Source organism: Acyrthosiphon pisum, chromosome X (assembly GCF_005508785.2).
Source record: "Acyrthosiphon pisum isolate AL4f chromosome X, pea_aphid_22Mar2018_4r6ur, whole genome shotgun sequence".
Classification (NCBI taxonomy): domain Eukaryota; kingdom Metazoa; phylum Arthropoda; class Insecta; order Hemiptera; family Aphididae; genus Acyrthosiphon; species Acyrthosiphon pisum.
The window spans coordinates 37,985,588-38,003,716 of NC_042493.1; the positions used below are offsets into that span (position 1 = coordinate 37,985,588).

General features: G+C 31.1%; 2 protein-coding genes and 1 pseudogene across 3 annotated transcripts in view; 1 reads left to right on the top strand and 2 right to left on the bottom strand.

Moving 5' to 3' along the window:
• LOC103307800 (tigger transposable element-derived protein 1-like) overlaps positions 1-1,757 on the top strand; it is a 5,298-nt gene extending 3,541 nt beyond the window's left edge. Inside the window, exon 2 of the mRNA XM_029485110.1 lies at positions 867-1,757. Coding sequence (XP_029340970.1) covers positions 867-1,757 — 891 coding nt within the window. The remainder of the gene's footprint in view (positions 1-866) is intronic.
• Positions 1,758-7,847: 6,090 nt separating this feature from the next.
• Positions 7,848-10,467, bottom strand: LOC107882379 (annotated as a pseudogene).
• A 3,163-nt stretch (positions 10,468-13,630) lies between these two features.
• Positions 13,631-17,155, bottom strand: LOC107882391. 2 transcript variants are annotated; one of them, XM_016800659.2, is made up of 3 exons: positions 16,824-17,155; positions 16,417-16,580; positions 13,631-15,913 (listed from the first exon to the last, which is right to left on the bottom strand). In XM_016800659.2, the coding sequence occupies exons 2-3, from the start codon at positions 16,562-16,564 to the stop codon at positions 13,821-13,823; spliced, it is 2,241 nt and encodes a 746-aa protein (XP_016656148.1). In that variant the 5' UTR covers positions 16,565-16,580; positions 16,824-17,155; the 3' UTR covers positions 13,631-13,820. The 2 variants fall into 2 exon arrangements, with proteins under 2 accessions (XP_016656148.1, XP_029341938.1); XM_029486078.1 differs by having other exon boundaries at positions 16,417-17,155.
• Positions 17,156-18,129: the final 974 nt, after the last annotated feature.

Genomic DNA, 18,129 nt, shown 5'->3' on the forward strand with positions numbered 1-18,129 from the left:
AAATTTTCGTGATTTTTCCATATTTGTCATTTTTGACTTTAAATGATATAAAAAAAAAAACTGTGACTAACGATTTTTAATATTTTTCATCTGCCTTTGAAACAATATACTAGGAGCGTTCTATTAAATTTTCAAGCTTTTTTATCCAACAAATAAAATTGTATTGATATTTTTAGAAAAAAAACTAAAAAAAAATGGAAAATGAAAATGTCTCTAAACAGTTCAAAATAAATCAAAATATTTTGAAAATGTAATCATGTATAGAAAATGGAAATATAAACAACCATTGAAAATTTCATGCATCTACGATCATTTGTTTTAAAGTTACACCAAAAACCAAAATCGATTTTCTCGAAAACAGATTTTGCGTTAAAATTCCCGTTTTCCCTTAATTTTTCTTTTGTTTTTCACGGCGCTTTTCAAAACTATTGGAAAAATGTTACTTTTGACCCCCCAAAGTACCAACTAGATTCACTTTCCTATCAGAAAAGGTACTGTTGAAGAAAATCCAAGCACTTTTACTGTCCTAAAAGGTGATGACAGACACAAAAATAAAAAAAATTTAAAAAAAAACACACATCATTGTAAAATCAATACATTCATCATTCCACTCAGAATCTAAAATTGGAAAATAAAATATCTTTAGTTATTAAATACTTTTTTGTTAAAGAAATTAAATAGAATATTATTTATACAACTGTATAGGTAGTAATACTATAGGTAGTAATAATTACTTTATTACTTATAATTACTTTCTTATACTTAATCTTTTATATTTTGTATTATATGAATTAAGTACCTACCTACCTATATTAAATTAGTTTTTGAATTATCTTATTAATATTTATTTTTTAATTTCTACATAGGAATATCCAGTAAATGGAGGAAGATTTAGGAAAACTTTTTCTGATGAACAATTACTGAAGCTTAAGGAGTATATTACAGATATTGATCGTCGGTCATTTGGACTCACAAAAGTTCAGTGTCAAAAGTTGGTTTACGAATATGCTTCAGATAATAATGTTCCACATTGTTTCAATACTGAATATAAAATGGCAGGTCATGACTGGATAGAGAGTTTTATGAAGGAATTTGATTTTAGCTTAAGAAAACCTGAAGTTACATCAATAGGTAGACTTATGGCATTTAACAAAGTTAATGTGAGTTTATTTTTTGATAAGCTTAAAGAAATCCGCACAAGAAACAATTTTTCATCGAGTCAAATATTTAATGTAGATGAAAGTGGTGTATCTACTGTACCATGTAAGCTTCCTAAAGTTCTTTCACCTATTGGATCCAGAAGAGTTTCTAAATTAGTTTCTGCCGAGCGAGGTAAAAATATTACTGTAGTGTGTGGTGTAAGTGCTGCTGGTGTTTATGTACCACCATTTATAATTTTTCCAAGAATTCGAATGAAAGAAGAATTGTCCCGTGGCACTCCTCCTGGTACATTATGTGTTTGTAATGAGAGTGGCTGGATGACCACTGAAACATTCTTATTATATCTTCAACACTTTTCAAAGCACGTTCGACCAAATGCTGAATCTTCAATACTTTTATTATTAGATAACCATGCTTCTCATGTATCACTTAAAGCCATTGAATTTTGTCGAAGTAAATATATAACAATGTTGGGCTTCCCACCTCATACCACTCATCGACTTCAACCGTTGGATGTAGCAGTTTTTGGTGCTCTAAAAACTTACTACAGTCAAGCGTGTGACGCTTGGATGGTGAATAACCCTGGTAGTCATTAGGGATGCTGATGTTGGCCAGTTGTTTGGGGAGCTTTCAACAAAGCAGCAACTATAAGTAACGCTCTAAAAGGATTCAAAGCATGCGGGATTGAGCCATATAATCCTAACATATTTTCCGATGATGAGTTTGCTTCAGCTGCAGTAACAGAAAGACCTATAGAAATTCCAGCTCAACACAAATTGTCTCTGATAATAATATCAACCATAGTGAATCTAATGAAAATAATATAAACAATGACACACATGCCATTCCTACTGCCACCGAACTTCCATCACTGCCTACAGCTCAAAGGCAAATTAGCACTCGTCGGCCAAGAGCCAAATTTCCTAGTTTTGAAATTACAAGTTCTCCAGTCAAGTCAATGTTGGAAAACAAACTTCATGAAAAAATGTTGAAAGAGCAAAATAAACATACGTTTAGAGAAAAGAAAAGCATCAAAACAGGCTAAAGAAGGAAGGAAAAAAAAACAGTAAAGAAGATATTATTTAGTCAAAAAAGTGACACTGATGATGAAGAATGTATTTTCTGTCAGGAACAGTATAAAGCTGATACAAGGGGAGAAACATGGATAAGATGTATCCAATGTCAAAGATGGGCACATGATTTATGTGCAGGTATAGACGATTGGAAAGCATTTAAATGTGATCTTTGTCAAAACTTTCCTGAATAACTAGTTCTATCTGCTGTGATTTAATATTTAAAATGTGTATCTATGTACAAAGGTGGTACCTAAATTGTTTTTATGAATACTAAATGGTTTTAAGTTGTTTTTCATACATTTATTATATAAAATAGTTTTAAAAAACATAATCCAATGATTTGTTTTATACTTTGTTTTCAAAAATAATCAAGACTGATTAATATTAATTCATTGCTCAATATTTCTCAATATTGTTATGCATTTTTTTAAGACTGTAATAACTTTTAAAATTATTTTAAAAATAGTTGGTTATCTAATATTAGTTTGTTATTTAACAATTTCAATTGTTATTAATTTGTTTAAAAGATGTTTATCCAATAATATATCTGCCTACGTTGTTTTTGTTTCAATAATTATAAAAAGTACAAGTTGTTCTAAAAAAGAAAGAGTAATATAAAAATGTGTACCTATTTCAATTTATTATCTAAGTTTATTGTTGTTTATGTCAACTTTCCCCAATAGAAATATCAACTTACCCAAGGGTTGGGTAAGTTGACGCATTTTAATTTTAAAGTTCTTTTAAAGTTTAAACACTTAAAGACTTAAAATTAAACTTCTGTATTAATTGTATAGAATAATTATATATGTAAGAAGATTTTTTTAGCATAATTGCTGTTCTTGTATTCATGAAAGATATTGAAAAAAATAGTTAACCTTAAGTGCGCCAACTTACCCTGATTTCCCCTACCTCTACAACTTACAAGTAACTTGAATTTTAATTTAAAAACTCCTAATTTGTTATTATTATTTTAAAATTGATTGTATGTACTCCTACACGTAATTTGAATTTTAACTTTGTTTTGTAAAATAATTGTGGATTTCATTCAAGTATTCCAAATGGGCAGCAAATTATGTGTTCGTAAGTAAGTATTTTATATTGTATTTATTGAATAATAATAAACTATTTCAACTATTTCAGAGGTAGGTATATGAACTCTTTAGTCCTAACTACATTAATAAAATTAATTAATTTAACACTTACAAGAAATCATTTAATATAATAACATTTTAATATTGAAACCATAATATAAATAGAATTCAAAATTTGAAAACATTGAATATTGATAATGTTATAATGTTATTAACACCTATTAATTTTTAGATTAATTGATTGTTTAATATATCAAAACTACATGTTTTGAGTATGCTGAATTCAATTTTGGTATCGGTTTTAAAGTTGGCCCAAAGGAAGGGGGGGGGGGCTAAGGGAGGAATTTATTTAAGTATTTAAAATGTGTGTAATTTACATCAACTTCTACGTTTAAATGGCTGCTGAATTAAAATATTACATCTGTTTTGAAATAGGAACTTTAAAATAGAGGCTAGTTTGAGTTTTTATAAAATTGTTGCAAGCATTTGTATATTATTTTACTAAATTAATTATACAATTTTTTTTTTTATTTATTATTAATTAGACGGGCGGGAGCCCAATTTAAATATAAAAACAAAGATAATATTTACATTATTAAGATTAGAAAAAAGCAGGTAAGTGGATGTCGCTCTGCTGTACAGTAGATTACAAGTGGGTCATTGGTATAATGATCAGTGGGTATAATGGTTGTATTAAACTTGAATTCAATGATATAATATCATTGTATAAGAAAAACGATTCTGAGCGGAGACGGTTTGTCAGTCTCGATATTTTATATTTTGTTATTATTTATTTTATCATGTAAGTTGAATTAATATTAAAATATTATAATTTTTTATTCGTTTCTATGGTGATAATCAAAGCGTTAGAAATTAAAATCCCATTTTTAGCGTTTTTTCGTAATTTTCCGGTGGTTTTTCCCGTGGCATTAAATAACTATTGAGAAAATCGAAAAATGACCTCTCTAAAGTACCATCTTGATCCAATTTGCTAAGTGAAAGGGGCAACGTTACGAGTATGGTGTGCAGGGACACTGAAATGTGTTGGAGGAGATTGTGAATCGGTTTTCCCACAAATTAGCTTCTTAAAAATTTTTCAAAAACGGTTTTTTCTCGCGTAAGCGATCCGCCGCACAATCGAGATACAGCACATATGCCCGTAGCCCATGAACTTTTGGATGCCTACTTCGCCACACAACAGCGCTCACCACGACGACCTCTCGCTAGCACTACCAATTCAAAAATTCAAAATTAATTTTTACTGGATATTAGCGCGTAATTAGTATGAATTTGCACGATTATCGCCAAAATTTGCATGACAATAAATTATGTGCGGTGATGGAGGTACTATATTATCAATAACCATTTTTACTATCCAGGTTTTTGTTTTATTCATTATTCCAATTTCAACGTTGTTGAAGTAAACGTTGTTTTCCACGTCGTTGTGAATTTGGTTATTTAATTTGTACCTAATAGAGTTAGTTTTTGTATAATTTTTCTCTTTAATATTAATTCATTACTAACCGAATAATGGCGGGTCGAAAAGCAGTAGTCCCGTCTCATGAAATTGTGTGAAGCAGTTCTTCAGTTTAAAGACCAAACAGATATTGCTCACTTTCTAAAATTAGCGAGGAAACGGGTTACATTGAAATAAAATCAAAGTAAAGTTAGAGAAGTAATTCTACGAAGCATAGGAGTCATACTTTAAAACCAATCTATATCGGAAATATATTCAATTGTTTTATCCCTATTTGTCGTGGTAACAAATGAATCTGATGGAGTTGATGGAGTAACAGAAAGAGACACTCCATGCGAGCATCATAAAAAAAAATAATTGAAATAACATCAACTGGTTTTATAAATTATGGTACAATGAAGTGTTATCAATTGTTGAATCTGAGGAAGACATTCGTGGTTTAATTAAGGAAATAGATGAACCACAATTTATTGATCTTGATAATGAAAAAAATCCATTTCAGAGTTGGGCTGAGGAAATATTTTAAAAGAGCAAAGAAAGTAATGGTATGGTAATTCAAGAAGGTAATGGTAGTACCTTATGCTATGTATTTGCCCACATTAATGCTATAATAATTAAATGTATGCATTTTTTACCTTTGTGGTCAGGTTTGATGATACCTATTTTTAAACACGGAAAATTAACTGCGAGTTTCGCAGTGGTAGAATCAAGCTTTAAGAAACTAAAGTAAGTAGTGACTTTATAAGCCAAGAGTTACAGTGCGTTACTAAAAAGGGAGACAAGATTGAGAGACAGTTGGTAAACAACTATCAACTGATTTAGCATTCAACTGGAGTCCAAATAACGTATCTGATATGCAATTAGGGCAAATTTCCCCCTATAATTTGTATAACAATGATATTTTACAAAAACCAAACGACAATTCAAAGATAAAAGTTTTGGTATCACTGAAAAATGCCCAATTAATTCATTAGTTGAATTTAAGAATAATTCACAATTGTCTGGTTTTATTCATTCAATAAGCATCGATCCTGTCCTGGTTCATTATTTGAGTACAGATCAACTGATAATTTTTAAAGACTTAACTAAGACTTATTGTAGATGTTAATAAATGGGGCTTGGGCAATTTAATAACTATGATTACAACTGATAATGCATCAAATTTAGTTGCAGCTGTTCGAGAATGCAAGTGGAGGCATTTGCCGTGTTATGCTCATAGCATAAACTCGGTTGTACAATGTGGTTTAGAGCCAGTGAAACATATTATTGCAAAGGTAAAGGATATTATAGAATATTTCAAAAGAAGAAGTCATGCACTGCTACGTCTAAATGAAATTCAGAAACAGGGTTGTTATTCTGTTTTAAAGCTCAAGCAAGATTGTCCAACCAGATGGGATTCTACGTATGATATGGTTGATAGAATTTCGATGATAAAGGAACCAGTTTTATTTACATTAGCAATTCTTAATAATGATTTGAATAAAATAAATACCGATGAGTGGAATGTCTTACAAAAATCTATATAAATTACTGAAAATATTTTATGATGTAACTAACGATATTAGTCCAGAGAACTATGTATCAATCTCAAAGATAATACTATTTTCATGAGCAATAGTCAAATATGTAACGGCGTACATCAATGATGAAACAATTCCAACAGAAATTTGTGCAGTGGCAAATATTTAATTAGAGAAAATACTATCAAGATTTGACCAACATTAGAATAATGAAGTGATTATGCAATCAACGGTACTCGATCCACGGTTCAAAAAACATGGGTTTCCAAATGAAAGGAAATATCAGCTAGCCTATGAATCTTTATCACGAAAAGTACAAGGATTAACTGTAGGACAAGTCAATCAAGAACCGGACGTACCTGTACCTATTGGTCCACTTTCTGGACTATTTGGGGTAATTTTGATCCAAAAATTGATGCACTAGTGGTTCAAGTGCAACTGTTGCGTAAAGTCATAGGCACAACGGCGTTACATAACGTAACGCCCGTTATTATATGTCGTAACTGTGAAGGTCGCAACCAGTCGACGCACGGACATCATCATAGCCGCATATCATTGAGGTACTTGAAGTGGCAAATAATTATGATAACACACAGATTGGTATATGTGCCTACAGAAAATTCCTAGAGGTAATAAACGCAAGATAAATACAACATTCAGAATAGATGGAAAATCATATAAGACTAGAAAAGGGACTGTAGTTAAAGAAAAATATGTTCGACCGAACTCGTTCTACACAAAAAAGTGTCAAAATAAATGTGGTCTTATTACTGAAGAATTAAGACAAAATGTTTTCGATGCATACTATGAACTGGATGTTCATCAGATAAAAGATCTTCTTATATCATCAATAAAGACTAGGCCAGTTAAACTCAAGGTACTCAAGTTCTACTGATATAAAAAAACTTGTTCAAATTCTTATTTTCTACCAATTGATGGTGAAGAATTATGAAGATAACATGAAAGAACTTCAGTCTTATTAATACAAGAACACTAACTGAATATCTAAATTGTGGAAATGATTGCAACGGATTTAAAACAATAACAACTAGGTACTTTATCAAAAATACATTTATTTATTAATATTTTATACTTGGAAGGTAAATTAATTTTAGTATTATTTTCTGTTATAATATTAGTTAGGATCATGAACATATATACTGCTAAGTACTGGCTACTGCTAGACTGGTGTTATTCGCTGATTGTCGCCAGTTCATTAATAATCCGCTAAGACCGCTACGCATGCGTTCGCCCGTAAGTTATTCGTAAATATAACTCCTGTCATGCAATCATAATATTAAAATTGAGTAAAATAAAAATTATAAATTACTGTAAAATGTACTAAGAAATAAGAATTATAATTTTCATATATAAGAATTCTGTTTGATACTTATTAACTAGTGTTCATAGGAAAACATAAAAAATATCATAGTTTTTTATATATTATACAGATATATATAATATATTATAATAAAAACATACACAAAATACAACTATTTTTTTTTTATATATTTAACAATTTTTATGTTAATGTGAATTTTGGTATCTTTTTTTTGTTCATATTTATATAATATTTGATAGTAAAAGCTATTATTTCTTCACTATGTTGAAAACAAGGAAAATAAAGAGTGTCTTTTAACAAGTTGACTGCGTATTGACGCCAATTGGCGTCATAAGTATCATTCGGCAACGCGTTTGACGCCATATGGCGTCCAGTATAAATTAAAAGTATATTATGGTGTATTACTCGCTACGCGTGGCTGAATGTTGTTTTAATATTATTTAGCGTGATTTAACGCATATTTTAAAATATGTATTCGTACGCCGTTTGGACGTATGACCATATAGGAGCAGTTCCTTTATGTTATTTTTAGAATACTATTGTTTTTTACTTTGATCGATCTTATTGGAGACATCTTTATCAATTTTTTTTTTTTTTAATGCGTATCCCTACACAACGAAACACATAATATTATTATTGACATGACGTGTATTATAATTCTCGACTTTATCGACAAATAAACAACGTATAAATATTATTATTTTCGATTTGTTTATCGTCAGTGGTGGACGTCGCCTGCTATTCTGGTAAGTTTTTTTTCTTATTTCTCGCTATACGTTATGTCAAACAGAAGGTGTGAAATTGATTTTTCTTTTTGGTAGGTATAATATTGTTACTTATCATGGATAGAGATCAGGCTGGTCCATCGATACCTAAAAGGGCTTGTTTTGGTAAATTCCCCAATGAACGCAAAATTCAATTACTATTGGACTCCGATGAAGAAGACAATGTATTTGATTTTGATGATTCTGGTAGCGAATGTAGTGTAGGTATTTTATGTGACGAAAACTCATCTGAAAGCGAAGATGAAGATGAAGTTGTAGTGCCTAGTTTCGATGATGTTTCTAACTTTGTTACTGTAAAAGGGCATGCAGCAAATGTTGTTTTACACCTGATGGAAGAAAAACTAAACACAGGTCACTCGATTTTCATGGACAATTTTTACAATAGTTATGATTTGGCACAAAAACTGCTCGAAAAACATACTTATTGTACTGGCACGTTGAGGGCGAATAGAGTAAATACTCCAAAAGATGTCGTAAATGCTAAACTGAAAGTTGGGGAAACAGTTTCAAAATATTCTAACAATGTTATGATAGAAAAGTGGAAAGACAAAAGGGAGGTGACGTACATTTCATCGGAGTTTCAGAACGATATGGTGCCAACGACTAACCGTAAAGGTAGAGAAACTCTCAAACCATTACCAATTAAACATTATAATAAGTTTATGAGTGGAATCGACAGACAGGACCAGATGATTAGCTATTACCCTTTCACGAGAAAAACAATCAGGTGGTACAAAAAGCTAGGTATACATATTATACAAATACTACTTTTGAATTCATACAATTTATATAATCAATATAATATCGGTACAACATTAAGTTTATATGGTCTTCGAATTATTGTCCTGATTAACCTATTACCTAAGCCGGAAGCACCTTCGAAATCATTAAGTATCGAAAATCATTTACCATCTACGCATGGAATGGGTGAAAATGGGAGAATTAGCGAAAAAGATGTCAGCTGTGCTACAAAAATGGTATCAGAAAAGATAGTACATACTACTGTGACGCTTGCCCTAAAAAACCAAGTTTGTGGATTAAAACGTGTTTTAAAAAATTTCATACGCAATAAATTGTATTTTTATTAATTAAGTTTTCACACAACTAATAAGTAGTAATAAACAAAAATTAATTTTATTCATATTTTTTTTTATCGTTTTATACATAATATATTGTATTTTTTTTAAATTTTTTATTTCTATATAATAATAAAAATCAATTTTATTTATAATTTTTGTAATACTTGTATATTTTTAATTTAATTTTATATACTTCCGTTGCATTTCTAAAAAAATTCAATGAAAATAACCAAGACGCCAATTGGCGTCCATGCGCAATGTTGAAAAAAAAATTCAGTGACGCTAACGACGCCAATTGGCGTCATAAAAGTTCATAAGCTGAAAGTTGAAAAAAATGATTGATATGTGCTATTGAACACATATAAAAACTTTTTTCTTAGTACCAAAATTAAATTTGACGAAAAAAGTAACAAACGCAGTCAACGTGTTAACAGTTCGGTGAGTATTAGGTCTAAAACATCTGCTATTTCACAATACTTGGAAAACAACTATTTAATTTTGCATATAAAATTAAAAAAATTAATGTTTGGGTGTATTAATCCTCATTTGGACTTTAAGTTAACTAGCCGTGCAACCGGTTCATATGAACACAAATTAATATTTTGTTTGATTGCAGATTGACATGTTACACATTTAAAATGGCGTAAAATTTGTTTAGACAAATACTCTCAGACATAATACATTACACAATCGATTACAGGAGCTACAAAATAATTATGATCACTGGGTTTTATTATATCATCTAAACTCCAGTAATCATGTTGAATTGCAAAGTCTAGTTTTTCACGGATTGAAAGTAATAATGGTTTGTTTTTTTCGGATTATAATAAATTGTTTTGATACTATCAAGAGAGATTAATTTTGAGACGGTTTATTATTTCCTATGGTGCAGTTTCCTGATTCGGGAGATTTCAATACACTGTAAACGGATAACATTTTGTATAATTGTAAAAAGGTTGGAGTAGCTGGATGGTCATTTGTACCTCCTGTTTGGCGAATTGTACCAAAAAAACGCTAAATAGGTAATAATTTAATTTAAATAATGGTCTTAAATTTTGCTGGATTTTTCAACTTATTTTCCATTTCAACAACATCTACTAAGGAATTAAGTGGCAAATTGTGGAACCTGCTTGAAAAGTGATAACTGATAACTATCACCATAAACATCATAATATTAATTTAATTTTTTTTTTATATATTATATTATAATTATTATAAAGACATGAAAATATTATATAATATGTATTACACTATAGTTTCATGCCTTTTATATTGTTTAATGTTTATATTATTAGCAATTGTCGCGGACCTGTGGGGTGCCGCGTGGGTGGTTTTCTTGAGGTAACCGCTAGGTAAAATTTAGAAAGAAAAACAGAACAAAAAAAAAAAGAAAAACGCAATTTGGTGGTTTAATTTAAGGGTCGGTGTTTTATTCAACAAAAAAAATGACACCGACACAGTGAATAGTAAACACGGTGAAAAAAATAGATTTTCCGTATTATATGTAGGTAGAGCTACAATTCACGGGGATGTCGGTCGTGTCCGTGCGTGTGTTCCCGGCGGGTCGTAGAAAACAAGTCACTTGTACAATCCGGTTCGCCGAGCGGCCGGCCGACGGTTTCTGGCGCGGGTGTCGCAAGCTGGCGTCGTCCGTCGTCGATTGGTGGTTTGTTTGAGAGCCACGGCGCGGCTTCCGCGCAAAGACTGTTTGAATTCAAACGGCTATTGCGCGGGACCGCGCCACAGTGTTCAGTTTGAATATAGGTATACCTGACATTAAAATTTTAAATTAATTAGTGAAATAAAAAACTCGGAAATTATATAATTTATATTTACAACTATATAGTATATACGGTATACAATATGTTTAAACTATATGTTTGTAAAGATAATTTTTGACACAAACTAATAATAAAAGACGTATAAAATAAATTTACTTTTATATATGGGGCCGGAGTGGCGCAGTGGTCACACAGTTGACTTACGACTCACACAGTCATCGGTTCGATTCATAGCAAAGTGCAAAAAATGTGTGTGATTCTACGCAGTCACCATTTTCCCGTGCTGTCGTCCGATTGCGTCATCCGGTTTCCAACTAGGTCCCACTCCACTGGGAGTGAAGACCGCACATGTCTCCTCTTGGAGAAGGGGGGTAGTATCATGCATATAGTGATATATACATAGATAAATAGATCACATGATCTCCCTACTACCCACTTGTGATAAGCATTGTCAAAGACCTTGAGGTCGTTACAATGAACAAATATAGAAAAAAAAAAAAAAAAACTTTTATATATTTAGACAAGCGCATAAAATGATCCAATTACTGATATCTACATCTACGTGTATCTATAAATATTTATCAAATATAGATCTAACTAAAGATGCAAAAATTGAATATTAATATAGACATTCTATATGCGACTATAGTTAGTATCACGATTAAAGATATAATGGTTGCCCAACGAGCATGGAATAGTTGTCTTTAATATTACTCTCATGATGAGAACAATTCTGCAGCGCTCTTGACAGCAGTGGAATATTTATATACTATTGTACTATATTAATATATTAACATTATCTCATATTAATATTATAGAGAGCGCACTAAGTTAGTTCAACAGCTAATTCTGAAAGTAATTTCAATTGCCATGTGATATTGCTTGTGACATAGCCCGTCGGGTAACCATTATATCTTTAATCGTGGTTAGTATACAAGAGATCGTGGACGTTATAGACGTATAGATTTATCATAGACATCACGTAGACTATGAATGTTTGCTGGGTATTTATACCTAATAGATATAGAAAACATACCTCAGCTAAAATTGTCTCATTTTTGTCAGTCATTATTCTTTTCCTTAAAATTTCTTCGTGGAAATGCCGTTCACAAACCACCTGACTAGGTTTTATTAAAAAGACTTTTCTCGAAATGGCTTTTGTCCATTCTTTTAATTTAATATCATCCTTAGGAACTGTGAAAAAATGATATTTTTCTTTACAAGAATCATAACCGGAATTACAACCGGGGGCAATACAGCGATGTCCTGGTATTTTTGACGCGAAACAAATTAACTTCATCAGCAACTTTTTATATTAAAATTAAATATAAAAATATTCTAATGTCGAAAGAGACAAATTTACTATTTTAATGGTCAATCCGTATTCCGTAACGGGTGGTGAACTTGAAAATTAAGGCGAACAGAGTGTTGCGCTCCTAGCGGATTATATCAACAACGGTGACAATAACATCATCATAATTTTATACGGTCGGTGAAAATGTGCAGCAAAATGGTACGATCTTGGTGGGGGAATACGATAATTTAGAGACAAGTACGATCCCCCACCAAATCCTTAAATAATACGATATTTTTTAAATAATTAAGGAATCACTTAATTTATAATTATATTAAAAATGGAAAAATGAAATATTTAATAAAATGTATAATTTTTAGACATAGAAATAATAAAATCCGCTGAGATAGAATCATAGGGCAATATAGAAGCAGGGGTACGACACTCCGTGAATTGGTCGGATCGGGCGATTGTGGCCATGAAAATGGTCTCTAGAGGGGCGTGGTATACGTTATCAATTGAATATATCATATCGTCGTTGCACAAGAATAGTGACATAACTCAAAATAGTAGATTTTCCAGTACGGCGGTTTAAAGATTCCCCGTTTCTTGTATAGTTCACCACGACTTAGGATTGTTAAAATTTTAAAATTTTTTTTTGGAATCAATAAAACTATTTTGCTTTCATCCTAACAATAACAAGTTTGTTTTGATAAAATAAAGAATAAACTTCTAAATTGTTCTATTTTCATCCCTCTTGTGAGTTATGACGATTTTCCTGAAAACATTATATCACCACTTCATGATATTTCATCATAATAATATAAATATTAATAACAAAGCCATTAATAAATACAATAAAAACAACAATTTTAATATAAATGAAGACATAAACAACCCTTTATTGTATAACGGAAATAATATTATAATAATATTAAACAACCTTGCTTAGGTGCTTAACTTAGATTATTTTATATAATAGATATAAAATATTCATAAAACTTAATAGAAAAATAAAAATAAAAATAAAAATTGAACACTTTATTGATAAAAATAAAATTACAGTATAATCAGCCTTGTTCTGTACTTAGGAACTTCGTAACTATTATAAAAAATTAAATTAGTTATTAGAACATAAAAATAACAGTTGTATTTGTTCTATAATTTAGGAACGTCATAAAATAAAATTATTATAAGTCATAATATTTAAAAAATTACAAATTTTCATAAAAAAATGCATACGATTTTGGTATAACATTTTTTTCTAGTAGTTTCAGTAGACCTGGTTTTTTAGCCTCTGCCCCTATTTTACTAGTATACAGCTGTTTTAGTTCATTGATAGTACTTCTGGTTTTCGATCGTCTTTCTTTCAAATGGATCTCACAAAATTCTTTTTCAGAATAAGATGTTTTAAAAAAAATTTTTCGAGGACTTTCCTTTTCAAAACGAAACATGGACACACTTGTTATTTTAATGGCTTCGCCATTTGAATCCTTCAAATTGGTTCCGATAAGAGATTGTTCGGCCAAATTCTTCAAATCAAAGAAGGAGTCGTAACTCATTTCATTGACCTGGTAAGGCCTTCCAGTTTTTTTTGCACCACGAATTAATGTAATGTATTGTGCTGGTATGCAAATTGGGCCTGATTTTAAAAATTTCTTGACGGTACGTTCAATTACCGAATGCACACAGTCTCCCTCATTTTGACTGTGTCCCTTGACCAAAAACTTGTGTGTTATGGAATTTATATACGAGTATTTTTCTACAGCATAGCGGTACATCGACAACATAAATCGATTTTTCTGCTGACCACAACAGTTGTCACTGTAAAATATTACGTCTAACTTCTCCCCATTCTGGACTGATTCTCTATCCTTCAATGATTCGATGTATTTTAGGACGCATGTTCCAATCTCATTAGCTCCGCGTTTTGCTTGTGTCTCATCCCATACGTAGCAAAAAACGTCAGGATTTTTTGATTTCAGTTCGTAAAGTGTAAAATTAAATACATTAATTTTGGATACATAGTAGAAACCGGATGCCTCTCCTCGAGGGCATTGAAGAACTGCCTCCAAGTCATAAACTGCCACAATCAAATTTTTATTTTCGCTATTTTTATCAGTTTTTTTTTCTTCACGAGATAATTCCTTTTCTACCAGATGTCGATCGTATTTATCTTTCAGTGTATTTTTTTCCTCTTCAGGAGCATTTTGATACTTTATGCAGTCTTCACATTGATCTTTTTTTGGGCGATGAAATCCGATATTAAATTCCGTATTGAAAATTCTAGAGTACATAAGATAGTTAGCATGTGGCGCTTCAGTTTCTTCACAGTAGTCCCTATGTAAGTCTGCTAGAGTTTTGTCCCCTTCAATATATTCTCTAACAGAATCTTTTCGGCAGTAGTGGCTCTCCATCCTAGGAATGGATTTTATGTGACAACGTACTGCTTCTTTAATGCTTTCATCAACTTTTTTTTGCTTGCCATGTTTTCCTCGCTTTTCAATGTCTATCATGCCGATGGTCTTATCATTGCTTTTGTTTAAAACTGTTCTAATTGGCCTGTCAGATATGGAAAGTGTCGCTTTAAAAAATGTCTTGCATACTCTTATCTTTTGACCATTAACAGAAAAATAAAATGCATTGTTTTTCTGTCTATGACTGTTCTCGCGAACATACCTATATCTAGGCTCAACTGACTCCATACTTAACAACAGAAAGTTACGTTGTCTCTGTAAATCGCCTAGTGCCCAATAATTAGTAAAAATAGTTAACCGTTGGTCTTCGGTCACTTTTGTTTTGCAATTAAGGGTGCAGCTGTCTTTGCATGGTGGCCCCATTGCTTTATCTTCAACAACCTTGGTTTCTTTTTTAGAATTGACATACGTGTATTTTTTCCCATGATTTCTGCATGCTTTCCTAATTGATTTATTCCACTTCTCTGGTTTGGCCTTTCGTTTTCTCCCTCTTATTTCTTCAACTTCTAAGGGTGCCTCTTCGTTGGGAACTTCATCACTCGACGTCGACGATGAACTGGAATTCTCATCGCCATAGTCTGGATCCAAATCACTGTCATCTGTATTGTTATATCCTATAGATTCATCCTCAGACATTACATAATCATTTAGGCTACTTTCTCTGTTGTCGTCAGCCTGTGATGATGACGTAGCAGGCTCTACAATATTGGGTATTTCATTTTTCTCTAATACGGCATTATCTTCGTGATTCCGTTCAAAATAATGTGAAGGTGGTACATTTTGTAAAGTAATAAACTCGTCAGAAGATGTAGGATTGACAAGTGTATTATCTAAAAATAAAAAAAAAATGAGCAGAGGTTCCCTAGTGCCCGCAGGCCAGACTATTTTGTAGAGCAAAAAAAAAATATATTTTAAAATTATCCGATACCCACGCGTGCTTTAAACAAAATTAAAATAAATTCCTAAATTTTTTTAATGGTAAAAATTACAATGCGATGTATATTATATATTTTTTTTCTTCAAGATTTTAAATAACTAATTATTACAAAAATCTAGTCTAAAAAGTACGCTAGGTACACGGTACCTATATTTCTTATACAAGGATAATCTATTTATCATAAATATGTTTTTGAGTATAATAAATAAATTTAAATACTAATATTTCATAGTTAAAAATAAATAAACATCTAATAATAATAATTATCATGGTAACGAAAGTGTTACGAAAATTCGCCTCGCAAAAATAAAAATTATGATGCCCATAAACGTATTAATTATGTTATTAAAATAGCACCTATAAAAATACAGAATAAGCTTTATGATCATTATTTACCTGTTGGCAATAATTGAGACTTCTCGTCATTTTTTACTTCGTACAAAGTAGTTTTATCAACTATATTATGACGTGTAGTCAGATTGGGTTCATCTTGTTTAACCTTTACCAACTTCATAAGCAATCTCAACCTTCCAGCAGATGTCATGTTTTTTTAACTTGATCTATTTATAATTTACACTAAGTCCATTAAGATAATACAATTAAAAGAAATTATAAATGTAATAATATCATAATATTATAATATTGTTATGATTATTTAATTAATTATAATAATAGTTATAAGCCAAAAAATAAACTTATTTACTGACAGAACTCCAATTATAACTGATATTATTTCAAGAAAAGTGTCACAAGTCTGAATAAGTTTATAATAGTAATGTAATTATTATACAAATTCCTCTTACTTGTTCAACAGTAGTGACCTATTTTGAATTGTGTCACTGTTCAAAATAACGATTGTTAATAATTTTAGAAAAAGTGTCACATTTGGATTTGTGTCGTTTTAGTTGAAAATAAATAATGATGTTAATTTGACTGTCGGAACACAACTAGATTTGTGTCACTTTTCGTGATTACAAACTAGCGATTATACGATAAGGGAATAACGACACTACAGCTATCTTGCGGCGAATTTTGGAAACATCAAAAATGACGTTCTTGCACATAAATATATGGGTATTTTGCAATGCATTTTTATAGTAATCTCGAAAATGCCAATTTTTGAGTTGTGTCACTATTCTTGTGCAACGACGGACTATGTTAATATTTTAATATTACCTTTTCCTGTTGCATTCCGATTTGTCCCATCACCTATCGTGATTTGTTGCGTGTTTTTAATGGTTAAAACTTGAAAACCACTCTCGATTCGCGCTCATATGATCTGACGCGCCTGAGTCTAATACACACGCATCTGCTGCAGTATTATTTAACCTTGACTCGCTTACGAATGCTTTCAAATTCGTGCTTGTAGTACCGGTTTTGCCACCGTTCATACTACGTAGGAAATTCCTACAATCTCGTTTATAATATCCGAGTTTACCACAGTAATAACATTTAACATTATTTTTATTAGTAAATTCTTTTTTTTACCTTTACCATAACTGCTGTTTCTTCCATCAGATCTGTTTTAAAAAATGGTTGGAAACGCACTCGATTTCTCTTGTTCACCAACTTCACCTTTGATATATCCATAACCGTGATTCTTCGATCAACAACCGACTAGTTAAATTATTTATTGTTTTACTTGCCGTTGGGACTGAATCCCAAGCACTGTAAAAATGATTATATTCCTTTGGTAATGTCATTAGTATTTTTGTCATAAGCATGTTTTCCGAAACTTGTTCACCCTGTTACGTGCAGCCCTTTCAGAATCCAAACGATGATGTAGTTTGAAATAATAATACTAATTTCAAAGTAATAAAATGTGTTTTAATAATTTAGAACAGTCAATTATGAAAATATAGTAGTAACAGGGCCGTTCAGAGGGGGGGGGGCAACGGGACCATTTTGCCCCAGGCCCCATTGTTGGAATATTTTAGGGGGCCCCCAAAAAGTCTTGATGTATAATAATTAAAAACAAAGAACTATCACCGACCGCCGTTATTGAGACAAAAATTATCTTCTTTGCGTCATCCACATAATATTATTAATACTTAAAATAAAATAAAAATATAATTTAACACTTATACAGTCATACAATGCGCGAGTATA